Genomic DNA, 15,605 nt, shown 5'->3' on the forward strand with positions numbered 1-15,605 from the left:
GGCCACTTAGGCTGCCACTCCTAAGCCAAAAGAAAACGCAAATCGGACCCCAAGGACCTGACCATCTTTCTAGGGAGGAAGGGGGAAGAGAGCAGAGTCCATACTCAGTACACCTGGGGCCATGCCTCACCTTGATGGTTTCCTAGCCTGACACCTGGCTCTGGAGCCATGAATGGCCAAGAGTAAGCAACTGGGGTTGTCTGAAGGAAATGAAGGCTCAAAGACTTACTCAACTTTGTTTCCTGAGCCATTCAGTAAATCTTAAGTTTTCAGATGGAGGAAAGACTGATTCCAAGCTTGCTGTGAGTTTGGTAAGAAGTGCCTGAAATTCAAATGGAGGTGGCTAGGAGGGTAAGTCCTGTCTCCACAATGGCACCCCTGAAGGGCTTTAGCTGTTTGTCTGGAACCTACATGGCTACTGGAAGTTTGTCCTTGTTCTTCCTTGGGGCTCTCAAGGGAGGCCTGACTACTGTGTCTCAGATCATTAACACGGTTATGTGAAGGCAAGGGAAGGGCTGGGTGGTGGGAACAAGGTCTCCTTTAGCTGGCCCATGGGCAGATGACCTCGGACCCTGAAACTGCCCCCCTCCACACATACTTCTCCAGCCCCTGGTCTTGCAGGAGACATGGAGCCTGCAGTTCTCTTGGCTTATGGAGGTCCGCGCTTGCCAAAGGGCTGTTGCCTAAGCACTCATGAAGGCCTGCCTGACTTCCATCCCCAGGACTGCCACAGTCAACCGATGAGAAAATGAAAGAGGACTGTCCACCCCAGGATCGATTTTCCAGGTGCCAGTTACAAAGGACTCACTTGACTGAGAGAGAGGCTGGAGATGAGGGCTCTGTTGGGTCTTAAAGCCCACTCTTCCTCCCCATCACCCTCGCCCCCCCCCCATCTCTATTCTTTCCCCTTTGCTGACTGCTTTTGTTTCTGCCCCATGGCTTTTGTTTCCACTTTCCAGTTGCCTTGAGATGAGCAGGCTAAGGATAAAGGGCATTCTGTATTATTTAGATGTACTGAGCAATGTAAGTGGTTATCCTGAGTGCTTACAGATAACAAGTCAGAGAAAAGGGCCAAGGGATTGTCTACTCCAGGTTTTTTGAATGGTGGATCTTGCACAGATAGGCAGGATGAGATCAAGAATTCATTAAGGTCAGAGGGTATTGAATCACCTAGAATATTGCAAACAGGCTCCACCTCCTTCCACAGTCACTGCTGAGGAAAGAGAGGATGCAGGTACCTTTGTCCATGTTGGAAAACTGTTCTGAGGATGCTCTAGAGAGGGAGACGTGTTCTTGAAATTGTTGCAACATAGCTTTTATCGATGGCTAAGCCTCCCCTTGAGTGTGCCTTTAACCATTGGGGATCTAGCCTTAAGAAATGAACACCCAGTATCTTCCACAAATAGGCCTGGCCTAAGTATAAGCTGGATGGCAAGAAGGTGGTCCCTGTCTGAGTTGGTAACTACTTAATAAACCAACAAGGCTTAAAGCATCCGATCTGGGAGCAGATCATGGCATGGGCTGGTGAAGCGTAGGAGACTACTGCAGGCCAACGTTTCCTAAGGCTTCACAATTTCTGGCAGGTGTTATCAATATAGGAAACCCTTTCTAGCAGTTCCTGGAGTCATCAGGGGTGCACCTTAGGTGTCACATCACTCAATTGCTGCAGGGTCATGAGAACAGGAAGCAGTTAATCGATGGGGCTCCCAAGCCATGCTCTCAGCACCTGGGGTGATTCTCATTCTAGGTTCTGGCTTCCCACAGTTTCTCTGTGTAGCCCTAACTGTCCTGGAACTCACTGGCTCTGAACTCAGCCAGCTGCTTCAGCCTCTTGAGTGCTGGGATTAACTGTGTGTGCCACCACCACCTGGCTCCGGCTTCCCATAGTTAAAGTGAGTAGCATTGCTCCTCCTATTGCCTTCCCACCTCAGATACCACCCCATTGTCTGTCCCTCACCTGGTTCCCATGGCCAGAGGCATCTCCTGAGGTCAGAGGATACTATTATCCTTGTTGACAACTGTCCTTGGAGATATTCAATCTTTGGGACTATTCAAGTTTGGAGATAGTCAAACTTTTCCTCCCAGACAGATCACCTGACTCTGGGCCTCTTCCTGTTAAGATCCACGCTGTGACTGCTTTCTGGTACAGTTGCTACTTGCACAACTGTGAAGCCTTGGCCTTATGGCTGTACAGAGAACTGTAGTAGAGAAGGTAAGTGAGATTAGCCAGTCCCTCTTGGAAAGAAGGTAGAACAGTTGCCAGGTAGCCTCAGCATGAATACAGGTCCATTGAGTGTCTGAAACCTTGCTGGTAGGTAGATAGGTCCCAGAATGAGGCAGAACTCCAATTCTAAACTTCATAGAAGTTATTCATGATGAGTCTTCGCTCTAGGCTCTTCTTAGTAGACCACTGACTGGTTTTTCTAAATCTGCCTGCCTCCAACTGAGTGACCTTGGATGAGCGAGCTCCTGAGCACTGGAAATGCGCTAACCCTGGGTGTGAGATCATGTGAAGCTCTGGCAGAGCAGTGGCCAGCACATCTACATGGGCTCAGTGAACCTGGTAAATGGACTTCTGGCATCTTGTAGGGCTGCTGTGGTTCACACGAAAGTGGCTCTCAGGGCAAGCCAAGTGTTTTAAGGACTGGCAACATTAACAGATGTTAATAGGGGACCTGGCCCCGAGTCCCTATGGCCAGGGACAAGTGGCAGTGTGGCCCTGAGGGAGACTAAAGGAGAAAACAGGAGCTGCAGGGGCCTTAGCAGTGGGCACTGCTTGGTTGCAGCCGTTCCCTGGGACAGACCAGCGAGTACTGGCCGTTCCTGTTGTCAGGCTGGATGCGCACAAAGAGAATGAGAGAGTAGAGAGCCCTGACCAGAGTCTCACACCCCAGATTCCTCTAAACTCGGCTGCCCTCTCAAGCAGAACTAGAACCTCACCTACTCAAAAACCTGTCAGGAGGCATGAGTATCCTGAGGCATTTACATGGAAGAAGTGACCCACCTATATTTAGAGTCCTCTTGTTAGCAAAGCCTAAAGAAAAAGAGTTCTAAGGTTTTGGGTTTTTGGGGTAGGGTGGGGAGAATGTCTCCCTCCATTTACAGGCACACAAGCAGCTGACTGTGGATACAGGTGTCCACTCCAAATCTAGCCAGGGACTATCTTGGGTTAGGCTTTGGTAAAAACAGCTTATTTCTTCTGTTGGCTTGGTCTTGAATGCTGACACTCACCTATGACCTTATAAAGGAGCGCATGGACCACTAGCCAAGGTTCATCTGGATGGGAAGCTGTTTGGCCATTGATACCCATTCAAAAGCCAAAGCATGGGTTTCTCACTCTGTTTCTTCAGTGTAGACTACACAAATAGACACAGGAGACCTTAAGTAGATCAATAGCTTTACTTTCCTTCAATACAGAGCAGAGTTATTGTAGGCCATTCTACATTTCTTCAGTGTAGAGTATACAAACATACACAGGATAGTATAAGAAAATCAATAGCTTTATTTTTCATCAATACACAATTAGAAAATGAGTCTGAGAAGAGGTTTGTGATGTAAACTAGAATAAAATATATACAGGATCTGAGAAGTGCAGGATGGAAGTCCGGTGCCTAGGGGCTGCCCAGCAGAGGGGAGGCCAGGTCTTTGATGATTTTGGAGTTCAGCTGAGGGATCGTGCTGATCTTCAGGAGTCTGCTGCTGGCATACTTGTTCTTGACAGCCTGCAGAAGCCAGCTGGGGTTAAGTATGCTCCCAGTATACCTAGTCTACCCCACAGTGTAAGGGCTGTGACTGCCATCTCCAGATAGTCTGATGACACACAATCCTGGGTCTCTTCCTCACAGCACCCTGCACCAAGCTGTCTCCTCCAACCCTGCTGGTCACATTGCCAGTAGGGGAAATAGTTTCATATAGTTTCTTTTTTTGAGGGGTAGGTTGGGGGTGGGGGGGTGGGGTTTGAGACAGGGTTTCTCTGTATAGCCCTGGCCGCCTTGGAACTCACTCTGTAGACCAGGCTGGCCTCGAACTCAGAAATCCACCTGCCTCTGCCTCCTAAGTGCTGGGATTAAAGGTGTGCGCCACCACTGCTGGAAATATAGTTTCAAGGTCTAAAGAACAGGAGCTCTCAGAGGGGTGAAGGGTCTCTGTCATTGATATGTGCTACTGGGAAGGGCAGCCACAAACTAGAAATGAGGGTCTGGGGAGATGGAGAGCACTGGTGGCTCTTCCAGAGGACTTGGGTTGGATTCTCAGCGCCCGCATCCAGTGTCCTACAATCACCTATAACTTCAGTCCTATGGAATCAGACACTCTTCTGGCCTCTACAGGCACCTGGCATGTATGTGATATGTGATAGGCAAAACACCTATATCATATGTGTTTTAAAAATGGCATTAAAAGTGTGCAGCCACTAGTGCTTTCCAAATCCCAGCTTCTGTGCCTCCACGGTTCACAGTCACACCATACCTACGAGTCAGCAGGCAGATCATGCAGGGAGGTCACAAGTGCTCTGCCCTCTGTCACTGGACCCTTAGGGGTATTCTGATTGTTATGTCCCACAGGCATAATAACACTTCCCATTTCCCCCACAGTTCTTTCTCCCTTCTCCATGTTGGTTCACTATGAACCTTTCAAAAAGGCTGAGTTTAAGAGCTGCTGAATTTAAGGCCACTAGAGGGGGCTCTCTCCCCAGACCCAGACCCAAGCCTTCCTGGCTTGCTAGGTGCCCAATCAGGATGCTGATGGAGTATGTGACATACAAACTAGTGAGTGTGACCTACACAAGATGCTGATGCGGGTGTGGGAATCCATGGGCTGGCTGACCACACACTGACCTTAGGTAGCCACAGTGAACCAATGAGTACATCCCATTCCTTAGAGACTCTGCTCTGACAGCCATGCTTGCTAGAACAACACGTGCACACACGGCCCAGAGTCTAATGCTTTCCCGGGATCAGGAGCCCAGCACTTACGATGAACTTGGTACGGTTGTCATTGACTTTCACAACGTTCTTGGCCATGTGCTGCATGACTTCCAGCACTTCACTCTCCATGTAGCCTGTGTAATACTGCTGCTTTAAATTCTAAAACACAAACCGAAGACACGAAGAGCCAAGGAATGCTTCCTTCCCTTCTGGAGAGCACATACCACATCTCCCATGAGAGCTGTGAGGGAGCTGGGCTGGTGCAGGCCTACATCCCAGCGACTGACTGGTCAAGGCCAAACAGGGCATCTTAGAGAAACCCTGGATCAAAGTAATAACAGACAGCTGGAGATGCAGCTGTGACAGAGCACAAGCCCAGCATGTGTGAGAGCCTGAGCTCAACCTCCAATACACTCAAATACATTTTTTTTAAAGCCATGGTAAAATTCTTACCTTGTAAAACCCCAGTCCTTCCTAACCATCTCCCCAGCACATACAGCATGGCTCTGTCCCGAGACAGGCCTAGCACAGGGTGGGAAGAGGCTCTCAGCTCTAGCAGACCAAGTGCTCATGCATGTTTGAAAGCTGTGTGCATGGGTCCGGAGGGTACGCCAAGCAACAAGCATACTCCCACCCCTTGCTGGAAAATGAGTCAGTGTGGAAACACACATGCATGCACACATGCACACTCGCTCTCGAGTATCAACCCTCTTCTCAGAGTGGAACCTGCCTCACAGACAGATAGGGTCCAGCCATACACATGGAAAAATTCAGAGAAGTAGCTGTGTGGGCTGAGGGGATAGCTCAGTAAAGTATGAGCCTTGCAAGCAGAGGGACCTGAGTTCATATCACAAGGGCTCCCAGTGCAGCCTTCTTCTCCCACTCACCCATTTTCCTTGGCCCAGCACCTTCTGAGACAGGCAGGAGGCAGCGGCTGCCACCTGAGAAGGATGGAAATGCACCATGTCATAGTCGACTAGCGTCAGCTCCATCAGGTACTTGGCTAAAGTGTGTTGTTCAACATCCACCTAGGAGAACGCAGAGCACTGTGAGGGTTGTGAACTTGACTCACTTAACTCCCACCTCTCTCAAGAACCCAGTGAATTAAGTATCAAAGCTCTCTAGCAGGGCGTGGTGGCGCACGCCTTTAATCCCAGCACTCGGGAGGCAGAGGCAGGCGGATTTCTGAGTTCGAGGCCAGCCTGGTCTACAAAGTGAGTGCCAGGACAGCCAGGGCTACACAGAGAAACCCTGTCTCGAAAAACAAAAAAAAAAAAAGCTCTCTAAAGCAGCTTTCTCTTAGAGCAGCAGGTCTCAACCTTCCTAATACTGTGACACTTCACTACAGCTCCTCACGGTGTGCTGACCCCCAACGAGAACAGTATTTTTTTGCTACTTCATAACTGTAATTTCACTACTATTATGAATTGTAAATATCTGATATGCAGGATATCTAATGCAATATCTATATGCAACGCTTGTGAAAGGGTTGTTTGACCCCCAAAGGGGTTGCAACCCACAGGTTGCAAACCACTGGCTTCTAGTTTGGGCTAAGACTGAGCACAGTCAACTTCCCACAGAGATGGTGGGACTCACCTCTCCGGCTTTTGAGGCTCGCCTTAAGAAGTGAAGTGGCAAAGGTCGGCCCAACTCAAATTTCAACTCTTTCAAAATCAGAGTCTCCATTTCTCGGATTTGGGAACTGGTGTAAGCGTTATCTGTGATGTAAACAAAGTCTTCGATATTTGGAGAAAACATCTCCTCATACTTGGAAGCCAGGAGCAGAGCTGTGATCCCCACCAGCTGCAGTTTCTTCCGGCAGACCAGCTGAGCCTAACGAGAAACAAACACATCCAGCCACCACTGACTCGGATTCCACTGAGGCCCGGGGGGACAGTGTGAAGAAGTCAGGCTCTTGCAGGACACAGGAGACCTGAATGTGGACGTAAGAGCCATCACAGAGCACGCCACTGTCATTCAGTAACCATGCTGGGTAGAGTGATAAGATTCCAACACTATGTCATTGAGTCCTCCCCCAAATCCTAAAAAGGTCATTTATACAACAGATGACCTGACCCTAGAGCTTTAAGTAATGGTCCCAAGTGTCCACAGTGGTCTTGCCCTGTCCTCAGTGTGGTATACACTGTATACAGATCACTGCAAAAGTGCGAACTAAAGAGCAGCCCGTCACCTACCTTGAAGACCCTCCTCAGTTAGAGAAAACACACATCAGAGCTTCAGAGTTGGGGTGCACTACAGGGTTTAAGTATGTGCTGTAAACTTCCAGCTCAGCAGCACAGGCTTGGCCCTGAGCTCAAGCTCTGGGATCTCACGGTGGAAAGGGAACCAACTCTCAAAAGCTGGCCTCTGGCCTCCCTCCACAGTGCTGCACACGCACCAAGTGAACTCTCAAAAGCTGGCCTCTGGCCTCCCTCCACAGTGCTGCACACGCACCAAGCGAATGGCATTTCTTCCAACGAGGTGAGGAGCAGAGAGCAGCTCAGTGGCTAATGGTGCCTACTGCTAAGCCTGAAGACCCGAGGCTAGTCCCTGAAACACACACAGCAGAAGTCGCTGTCGTCTTACCTCTGCCTGTGTGCTATGGTACACCAGTGCCCCAAACGTACACAAAGAAAGCACGGGTTGTTTCAAGTCCTCTTTAACTGGGACTTTGCTCTTCCTGTTTCTGCTTTCATTACTGGAAATCTACACAAAATATTACTCAGTTTCCTTCCCAGTGTGTGCACTGAGAACCATACAACCTATTGGTTAAGTATCTGGAAGTATCTCACAGGCATTAATATAAGTGAGAACTGCCACCATATTGTACTTGACCTAACCCTATTTCATTGACTTTTACATCAGTCCAGTCTGCAAGGGGGCTGACGCAGATGACGCCCTGACTGTTTGCTGCGCGGCATCAGAGGGTTGGGGGCGGAGTTAGGGTTGCTTGCCTCACAGGCTCAAAGCTGTGGGGCTCCACCGCCACTAGCGGGGAAGTAAAAGACTGCACCTGAAGCCTCTGGTCCCCACTCACAGCTTGTGCATTCACTGCTGAGAAACAGCTCAGAGGCAGCACTCCAGACGTTCGTCCTCCCGGCCCCTAGATTCTCAGTCTGCCCCACACACGGGTCCCTGTTTCTAGAAGAGGTGCCCCCCTTCATCTCTATGGCGATTTGATGCCACACTGGGTAGTAGCCAAGATTCTCTCACTCAGCTCATTCTAAGATAAGGGAACGCTGACACTGAAGAACGTCAGATGTTGAAAATGGTGTAGGCAGCAGGGCTATAACACCAGCAACTCTGGCTCACTTCTGTGCCATGCAATGGTATACTTCCCATAATAAATGACTGCAGCTGTGCAGGACCCAGTGAACACTCATTCATAAACCAAAACCCCTAAACCCAAAATGCTCCAAAATCCAAAGTGTTTTGAATGTTGACATGATACCCCTGTATAAAAAAGTCAAGCCGGGCGTGGTGGCACACGCCTTTAATCCCAGCACTCGGGAGGCAGAGGCAGGCGGATTTCTGAGTTCCAGGCCAGCCTGGTCTACAAAGTGAGTTCCAGGACAGCCAGGGCTACACAGAGAAACCCTGTCTCGAAAAACCAAAAAAAAAAAAAAAAAAGTCAATACCTGTCTTTATATGCAAGCTGTAGTCAAAGCATACTAAAATTAGTGCATTAGCCTACCTTTAGGCTGGTAGTATAAGGTATATACGCATGACCTCAGGACTAGACTCAAAGTCTATCCTCAAGATACTTCCATGTGCAAATCAAATCAAATTTAAAAAAAAAATTCTGGTCTCAAGAACTTCAGGAAAGGACCCTGCGCATGTATGTCGCAGAGCTTCTGCTCCTGGGCTAACACGAGTGTTCAGAGTTGATCAGTGACATCAGAGGCCTGACACCTCAGCTTTCCACAGAGAAGCATCAAGGCCATGTTCACAGGGCTGCCAGTACCTCGCCCCTGCAGCTGCACTCACCTGCAGGAACCGGTCCATGATGGCAACGCACATGTATAGAGTTTCCTGCAGAAGCCGAAACTTGGAATGGACTTGGACCAGCCAGTCCACCAGGATGGCACGCATACGTCCATTTATATCTCTTCCATCTAAGAAGTGTGGATTAATGGACTGTAAAACCTGTTGGTAGAATTTAAAAGTTTAACAAGTTGGCATCTTTCCCCGCACATCCCTGTAAAGTCCACATTGCTTGTGCATCCCAAACAGAAAGGCCCACCTACCTCAAGCTGCCTGAGATACTGGTAGATGTCCTTCACGTAGTCACTGCAGAGCTGAGGGTTCTCCCTGTCCTCGTTATCGATGTCCTCAATCTTGCAGAGCAGAGCATCAGAGAAAGCTTGGCAGAGGCTCTCTTCCTTCATGGAGACATCCTCGAGGGCAGGAGGAGGATCCTACACCAATAAGTGGAAGACATGAGTCACTGCCCCACTGGAGACCCTGTTCCTGGCACCCTGCATGGCGTTTACATGGCATATGGCTTTTGTGTGTCCTGGTAAGCTTCTGTGTATTTAGTCAGCTAGCTCTGTTCACACTTATATTAGCTCTCACACAGTAGGTACTCAGCAATGACTATAACACTGGAATTGGCAGTTCCCTGGCTACAACCTCTCCTACCATCATGCTGTATGTATTCCACTACTTCCTTCTGAATTAAGGCCCTGGCAAGCAGGAAGCACAAGAGCGCAGTCCAGTCTGAGAACAAAGCAGGAGGATGCAAAGACCTGGCACTGTGTTTTATAGACTTAGCTGACAGGGTTGTTATTTATAAAACTCGAACAAATCAAAAGTTGTACAGCTCAAATAAATATTTCATAGTGAAGTATAAATAAACCATTGTTTGAAAAAGAATAAGTGGCCCATTTCAAAATCCTAATAGGATTTCTAGATCATACAGAATACATATTAAGGGAATAAAACACAAAGCCGGCTCACAGCTAATGCCATCCATAGGTTTAAAAGCTGGGTGTGCTAACTCAGGCCTGCAGTCGCAGCACTGAGGAGGCTGAGGTGGAAGGAGAGCTAGGAGCTGGAGTCCAGCCTAAGGTGGAGAGTCCTAGGTTAACCTGGGCTAGAGTGAGAACATGACTCAGAAATAACAAAAAAGTAAAACAAAACCACAATTTTAATTAAGTTGAAGATTAATACTTTCTAGTCTTATGGTAGACAATGAGGGGTGGAGAGTGAGGGGGGAGGCTGGACAAGACATGCTCTTAAAGGGATATACCACGGAAGGTGCAGACCAACCAGGGTGAGGCAGGCATCCCTGCCACTCACTGAGAACTTACAATCCTCTGGGAACTGGAATAAGTGAGATGCTGTGTCCTGTCTGAAGACAGCTACAGTGCACTCATATACATAAAATAAATAAATAAATAAATCTCTAAAAATAATTTTTAAAAAATATCATAAACACAAAGCTTAAACACAATAGTTAGGATTAGCAACTCAACATGTGCCCTTAGAAATTAATTATTAAAAGCAATCTTAAGGCAGGCATAGTGGTGCACTCGGGAGGAGAGGCAGGTAGATCTGAGTTCTACACCAACCTGGTCCACCAAGCAAATTCTAGACAGCTACACAGAGAAAACCTATTTCAAAAAAATAAATAAAATAAAATAATTCTTTTTTGATGATGGTAGTATGCAGATTAAAACCTTCACAGTAGACTAAGGAGGAAGCCTATTGGTTGTCAGGGACAACTGAAAAGTCCAATCAGAAGCTGAGGATGTGGAGGGCAGGGTGGGGTGAGTAGGGTCGCTGAACTCTAGACAGCAGTGTCAGAAGGTACAGGTAGTGAGCTCAGGCTGACAGTTCAGTGTTCTTTCTCTTCACAGTGTCTGCTGTGTAGCACCAGGCTGTCCTGGCTGGACCACCATGCTCAGCAATCCACAATTCCTAGGGTAGAAAAGTGCTGCAGGGTGAGGCTCCAGGAAGAACTGTCCTGACTCCCCACAGATGAACTTGGTCACTTGAGCATGGGGCAGCTCAAGCCTTTACTTACTGTGATTAGGGTTAGGAATACAGCCCTTGATACCAAGAGGCAGCAACAAGGAGGCTTAGCTCTTTGTACTCTTATCTGTTTCATGTTTTATGGTTGTTTCTGGAGATTTTACTCCTTTTATTTAAAAAACTGAGAGCACTGTACTTATTTTTCTTTCACTTGTAGCTAGCTAGCCCCTCTACCCCTCTCCTTCTCCACCCCCCACTCACTCACTCACTCACTCATTCTCGACATCTCTCTCTCTCTCTCACACACACACACACTCACAATCTCTTTCTCTTTCTCTTAAGACAGGGTCTTATCTATCTCAGGTTGAACTTGAACTGATCCTCTATCCCTGCCTTCTCAGTTTTGGGATCTATGCTCCCACACGCTGTTTCTGTGATGCGATGGATGGAGTGAAATCCCAACCAGACCCCTAGCTTCGTGGTCTGCCTGGGCCCTACTTGTTTGCCCAGTGCAGAGCAAATGCCCTTCTTCCCTCAAACTATTCAGTGTTTACCAGGCTTTGTAACTCAGGGGGGAAAAAGCCACTAGGTCCCCTACAAAATGCTATGTATAACTACTGTGAATGCCGGAATTAAGTCTCAGCCATTTGAGAAGCAGCTGCCTTGTCCACACAGCAAGAAGGTTTGCACAGCTAGGATTCTGGGAATATCCGCCTCCATGGACATATGGGTCGACAGCTCTCTAGGGAAGTTCCTAGAACTCCTATGATCCACTGACGGGTGCATAATTACAGCAACTGTCTGTACAGTGGCAACAGAGACTGCAAATACTAGGCAGGAAGGGGGCACTGCAGCCAGAGTGGGGGCTCTTCTACCTACACCGAAGACTTGATGGTCCCTGGGCTACTAATGATTCTGAAATCAGTGTGTCTAAGCTGAAGTAACTAATTGCACCTTAATCCTTGGTAACCTCTAAAGTCGCAGCATCCAGTACATACATACCGGTGGGGCTTTAAAGATGACTGTTCTGCACATTGGTGCAGGTGCCCACAGAGGCCACAAGAGGGCACTAGTTGAATTCCTGGAAGCTGAAGTTATGTGAGCCACCCAACAGGAGTACTACGAAGCAAACTCCTCTGTAAGTCCTCTGTAAGAGTAGCATGGGCTGGAGAGATGGCTTAGCAGATAAGAGTACCGACTGCTCTACCAGAGGTCCTGAGTTCAATTCCCAGCAACCACATGTTGGCCCACAACCATCTGTAATGGGATCTGATGCCCTCTTCTGGTGTGTCTGAAGAGAGCAACAGTGTACTCATATACATAAAACAAAACAAACAAATCTTTTTTTAAAAAAAATTAGAAGTGGTGGTGGTGCACACCTTTAATCCCAGCACTCCAGAGGCAGAGGCAGGTGGATTTCTGAGTTCAAGGCCAGCCTGGTCTATAGAGTGAATTCCAGGATCAGCCATGACTATACAGAGAAACCCTGTCTCGAAAAACCAAAAAAAAAAAAAAAAGAGGAGGAGGAGGATGAAGAGGAGGAAGAAGAAGAAAACGACGACATATAGAGAAAAAGCAGTCAGCCATGGAGTAGAGGAGACCAGAGACGGGGGAGCGCTGAGGTCATAGGAAGAATTCTATTTCTTCTTTTATATAACACTCTTACTTTTCAATGTTGGGGATATATGAAGCCCCAGCCTCTTACATGCTAAGCACAGTTTCTACAGCTGAGCTACTGCCCATCTTGATGGATAGAAAGATGCCTTTTTTCTTTGATTCAGTTTTATGTAATAGTCTAGGAAGGGGGGGAGCCACATATCCTGGGCTGGCCTTGAACTTGTTACGTAGCCAAGGATGACCTTGAACTTTGATACTCCTGGTAGGATTACAGATCGGTACCACCATGACTGGTTCATGCAGTGTTGGGCACTGAACATAGGACTTCATGTATGCTAGGCAAACCCTCTACTAATTGAGCTACATTCCTTGCCTAAGGAGCCTGAATATTTTTTGAGACAAGGTTTCTCTGTGTAGCCCTGGCTGTCCTGGAACTCACTCAGTAGACCATCAAACTCAGAGATCTACCTGACTCTGCCTTCCAAGTGCTGGGATTAAAGTTGTGCACCACCACTGCCCAGCAAGCCTGAAATTTTTAAATGAAAGTCAACATTTAAAAATAAAAATGTGATTAATATTTTATATAAATGTAGCTGTTGAAGAGCAAATCTGACTTTATACAGTATATATTAGTGCTATGATCTGATTTTGTTACTTAATGTTCCAAACATTTTGGCATCTTTAAATGCTGTACTAATTCAATTCATATTTATGGATACACAGTATCTCATTAAACACATCGAATGGAACTCCCATTTTAGATTATTTCTGTCATATATGTAATAGTAATTGGCCAGGCATAATGGTGACACATGCTTATAATACCAGCACTTGGAGGGCTGAGGCAAGGAGACTGCTCTAAGTTTGAGGTCAGCCTGAACAGGTGTGTGTGGGAGAGGGGAAAACAGCCCTGTGAGATGGTTCAGTGACTAAAAACACTTGCTGCCACCACCTAAACCCTGGGACCCACATGGAGAGGAGAAAAACAACTCTGGAATGTTGTCCTTTTGACCTCCAAATGTGTACACAGGGAGGGAGGGAGGGAGGGAGGGAGGGAGGGACAGAGATGGCGGGAGGGAGGTGCTTATTACTATATCTTGGCACCCAGAAATATCTATCTCATAGTAATTATGGATGAGAGCATGTAGACACTTGAACCTATGAGAAACGGGTAAGCCACCAAGTCCTTTAGCTCGGGACTCTAACTCCAGCTGAGCTACTCAGTCCTAGAGACCACCGTTTACGTGGAATTGAGGCATCACCAAGTTGGGGACTGGGGAGATGACTCGGTGGTTAAGAGCACTGGCTGCTCTTGCAGAGGATCCAGGTTGGTTCCGAAGCATCCATGTGTCAGCTTACAACCATCTGTAACTTCAGTTACAGGGCATCTGACGCCTTCTTTTTTTCCCCCAATAGGGCACCAGTCTCAAACACGGTGCCCAGACATATATGCAGGCAAATTACCCATACACATAAGATGAAAAGGAAAGGCTTTGAATGCATGCGGTGAGGTCAGGCCCTCCTACCTTGGGAGCCAGCGCCTCCATCTGCACTGGTTTCACAGAGGCTGTGGGTTTCGGCTGCTTGTTGACATTTGTCACTTTGGTAGGCAGAGCTGCTACTTTGGTGTTCTGAGGTTTCTATAAAGGAAGATGACCAGTGAGCAGGGCAGGATGACCAGCGTAGCCCCTGTACAGTGTGGCCCTCCGAACATGCCATCTTGTCCTTGTTACCTTCGCCACCTGAGTGGGTCTGCTTCTAACTTTATTTCCAATTTCTTCTAAAACTGCCCGCCGGATAGTCACATGGCTCTTGGCTTTAGGAATAACTTCTGTGTCAATATTCTTCAAATCACTGGACACCTTAAAACAAAACACACAAAAAGACCACACCGACAACAAGCAAGCAAACAAACAAACAAAAAAAAAAAAGCCATTAAATACAGAAAAAATGAAAACCTACATAATGTCAAATACTCAAAAGTCAGAACTACCCTGGTAAGGTGAATATGCTGACATTTTTTTAAAAGGAGAAGGTAGAACTGGAGATGGCTCTCAGCAGTTAAGAGCATTGGCTTCTCCTGGCTTGTCGTGCTGTGGACTGGGTTCAATTCCCAGTATCCACATAGCAGCTTACACACTGTAGCTCCCATTCCAGGGGATCTGACATACTCTTCTGGCCCATGAACGATATTTATTTATGCACTTCAAATAAAAGCTTCATTTGTTTTGTTTTTCAAGACAGGGTTTCTCTGTAGCCCTGGCTGTCCTGGAATTCATTCTGGAGACCAAGCTGGCCTCGAACTCGCTCTGGAGACCAGGCTGGCCTCAAACTTGCAGAGTTAGGTTTTGGTTTTTGTCTTTAAATTTAATTTTTTTTTATGGGAAAAGGTACATTTTAAGAAATCTAAAAACGCTATTTGAAATATCACTCTCCATTAGGCAAACACCCATTGCCTTACCAATAAAACAAAAATCTTTTTACTGATTTTATAAAATTGTTTTGCATATTCAAGCAGTTTTTAAGAGACACCGAAGCCTCCCACCTAAATGATTACTTCTTATAAGTAACCTGCGTCTGTTGTTAAGTGATCCCTGTCGGTTAAGTCTCTTAGAAACTTCCATTCACACAGTATAGCTGTAATGATAAAGAGCTTTGATACCAATAGTTAATGATAGCCCAGCTGTTTAAAACTCCATGTTTCAGACTTCACACCAGCTTGGGTTATAATGCCAACCAAAGAATAAGAAATAGCACTTCCAAGGAAAGACCTTCAGAACAGCTTTCTATAGGATATTCCCAATGACAATACGATGGGGAAAATCATTTTACCTCTCAAGTATTGGGAGTGTCAGACTTGTATGAAAAAGAAAAAAATTAGTGTTACTTGAAATTAATTGCCTTTATCTTGAATACAGTTAAGAAACAAGGCTTGCGGGCTGGTGAGATGGCTCAGTGGGTAAGAGCACCCGACTGCTCTTCCAAAGGTCCGAAGTTCAAATCCCAGCAACCACATGGTGGCTCACAACCATCCGTAAAGAGATCGGATGCCCTCTTCTGGTGCGTCCGAAGACAGACAGCTACAGT

At 47.0% G+C, this 15,605-nt stretch overlaps 1 protein-coding gene across 1 annotated transcript in view; it reads right to left on the reverse strand.

Annotated features, from left to right (window-relative positions):
* Positions 1 to 3,384: 3,384 nt before the first annotated feature.
* The window catches only part of Ccnb2 (cyclin B2), a 13,636-nt gene continuing 1,415 nt past the window's right edge, over positions 3,385 to 15,605 (reverse strand). Inside the window, exons 2-9 of the mRNA XM_021171870.2 lie at positions 14,252 to 14,380; positions 14,045 to 14,158; positions 9,173 to 9,343; positions 8,913 to 9,071; positions 6,522 to 6,758; positions 5,813 to 5,953; positions 4,974 to 5,084; positions 3,385 to 3,722 (exon numbers count right to left, since the gene is read on the reverse strand). Coding sequence (XP_021027529.1) covers positions 3,612 to 3,722; positions 4,974 to 5,084; positions 5,813 to 5,953; positions 6,522 to 6,758; positions 8,913 to 9,071; positions 9,173 to 9,343; positions 14,045 to 14,158; positions 14,252 to 14,380 — 1,173 coding nt within the window. The 3' untranslated portion in view covers positions 3,385 to 3,611. The remainder of the gene's footprint in view (positions 3,723 to 4,973; positions 5,085 to 5,812; positions 5,954 to 6,521; positions 6,759 to 8,912; positions 9,072 to 9,172; positions 9,344 to 14,044; positions 14,159 to 14,251; positions 14,381 to 15,605) is intronic.

This window comes from Mus caroli, chromosome 9 (genome assembly GCF_900094665.2).
Source record: "Mus caroli chromosome 9, CAROLI_EIJ_v1.1, whole genome shotgun sequence".
NCBI lineage: Eukaryota > Metazoa > Chordata > Mammalia > Rodentia > Muridae > Mus > Mus caroli.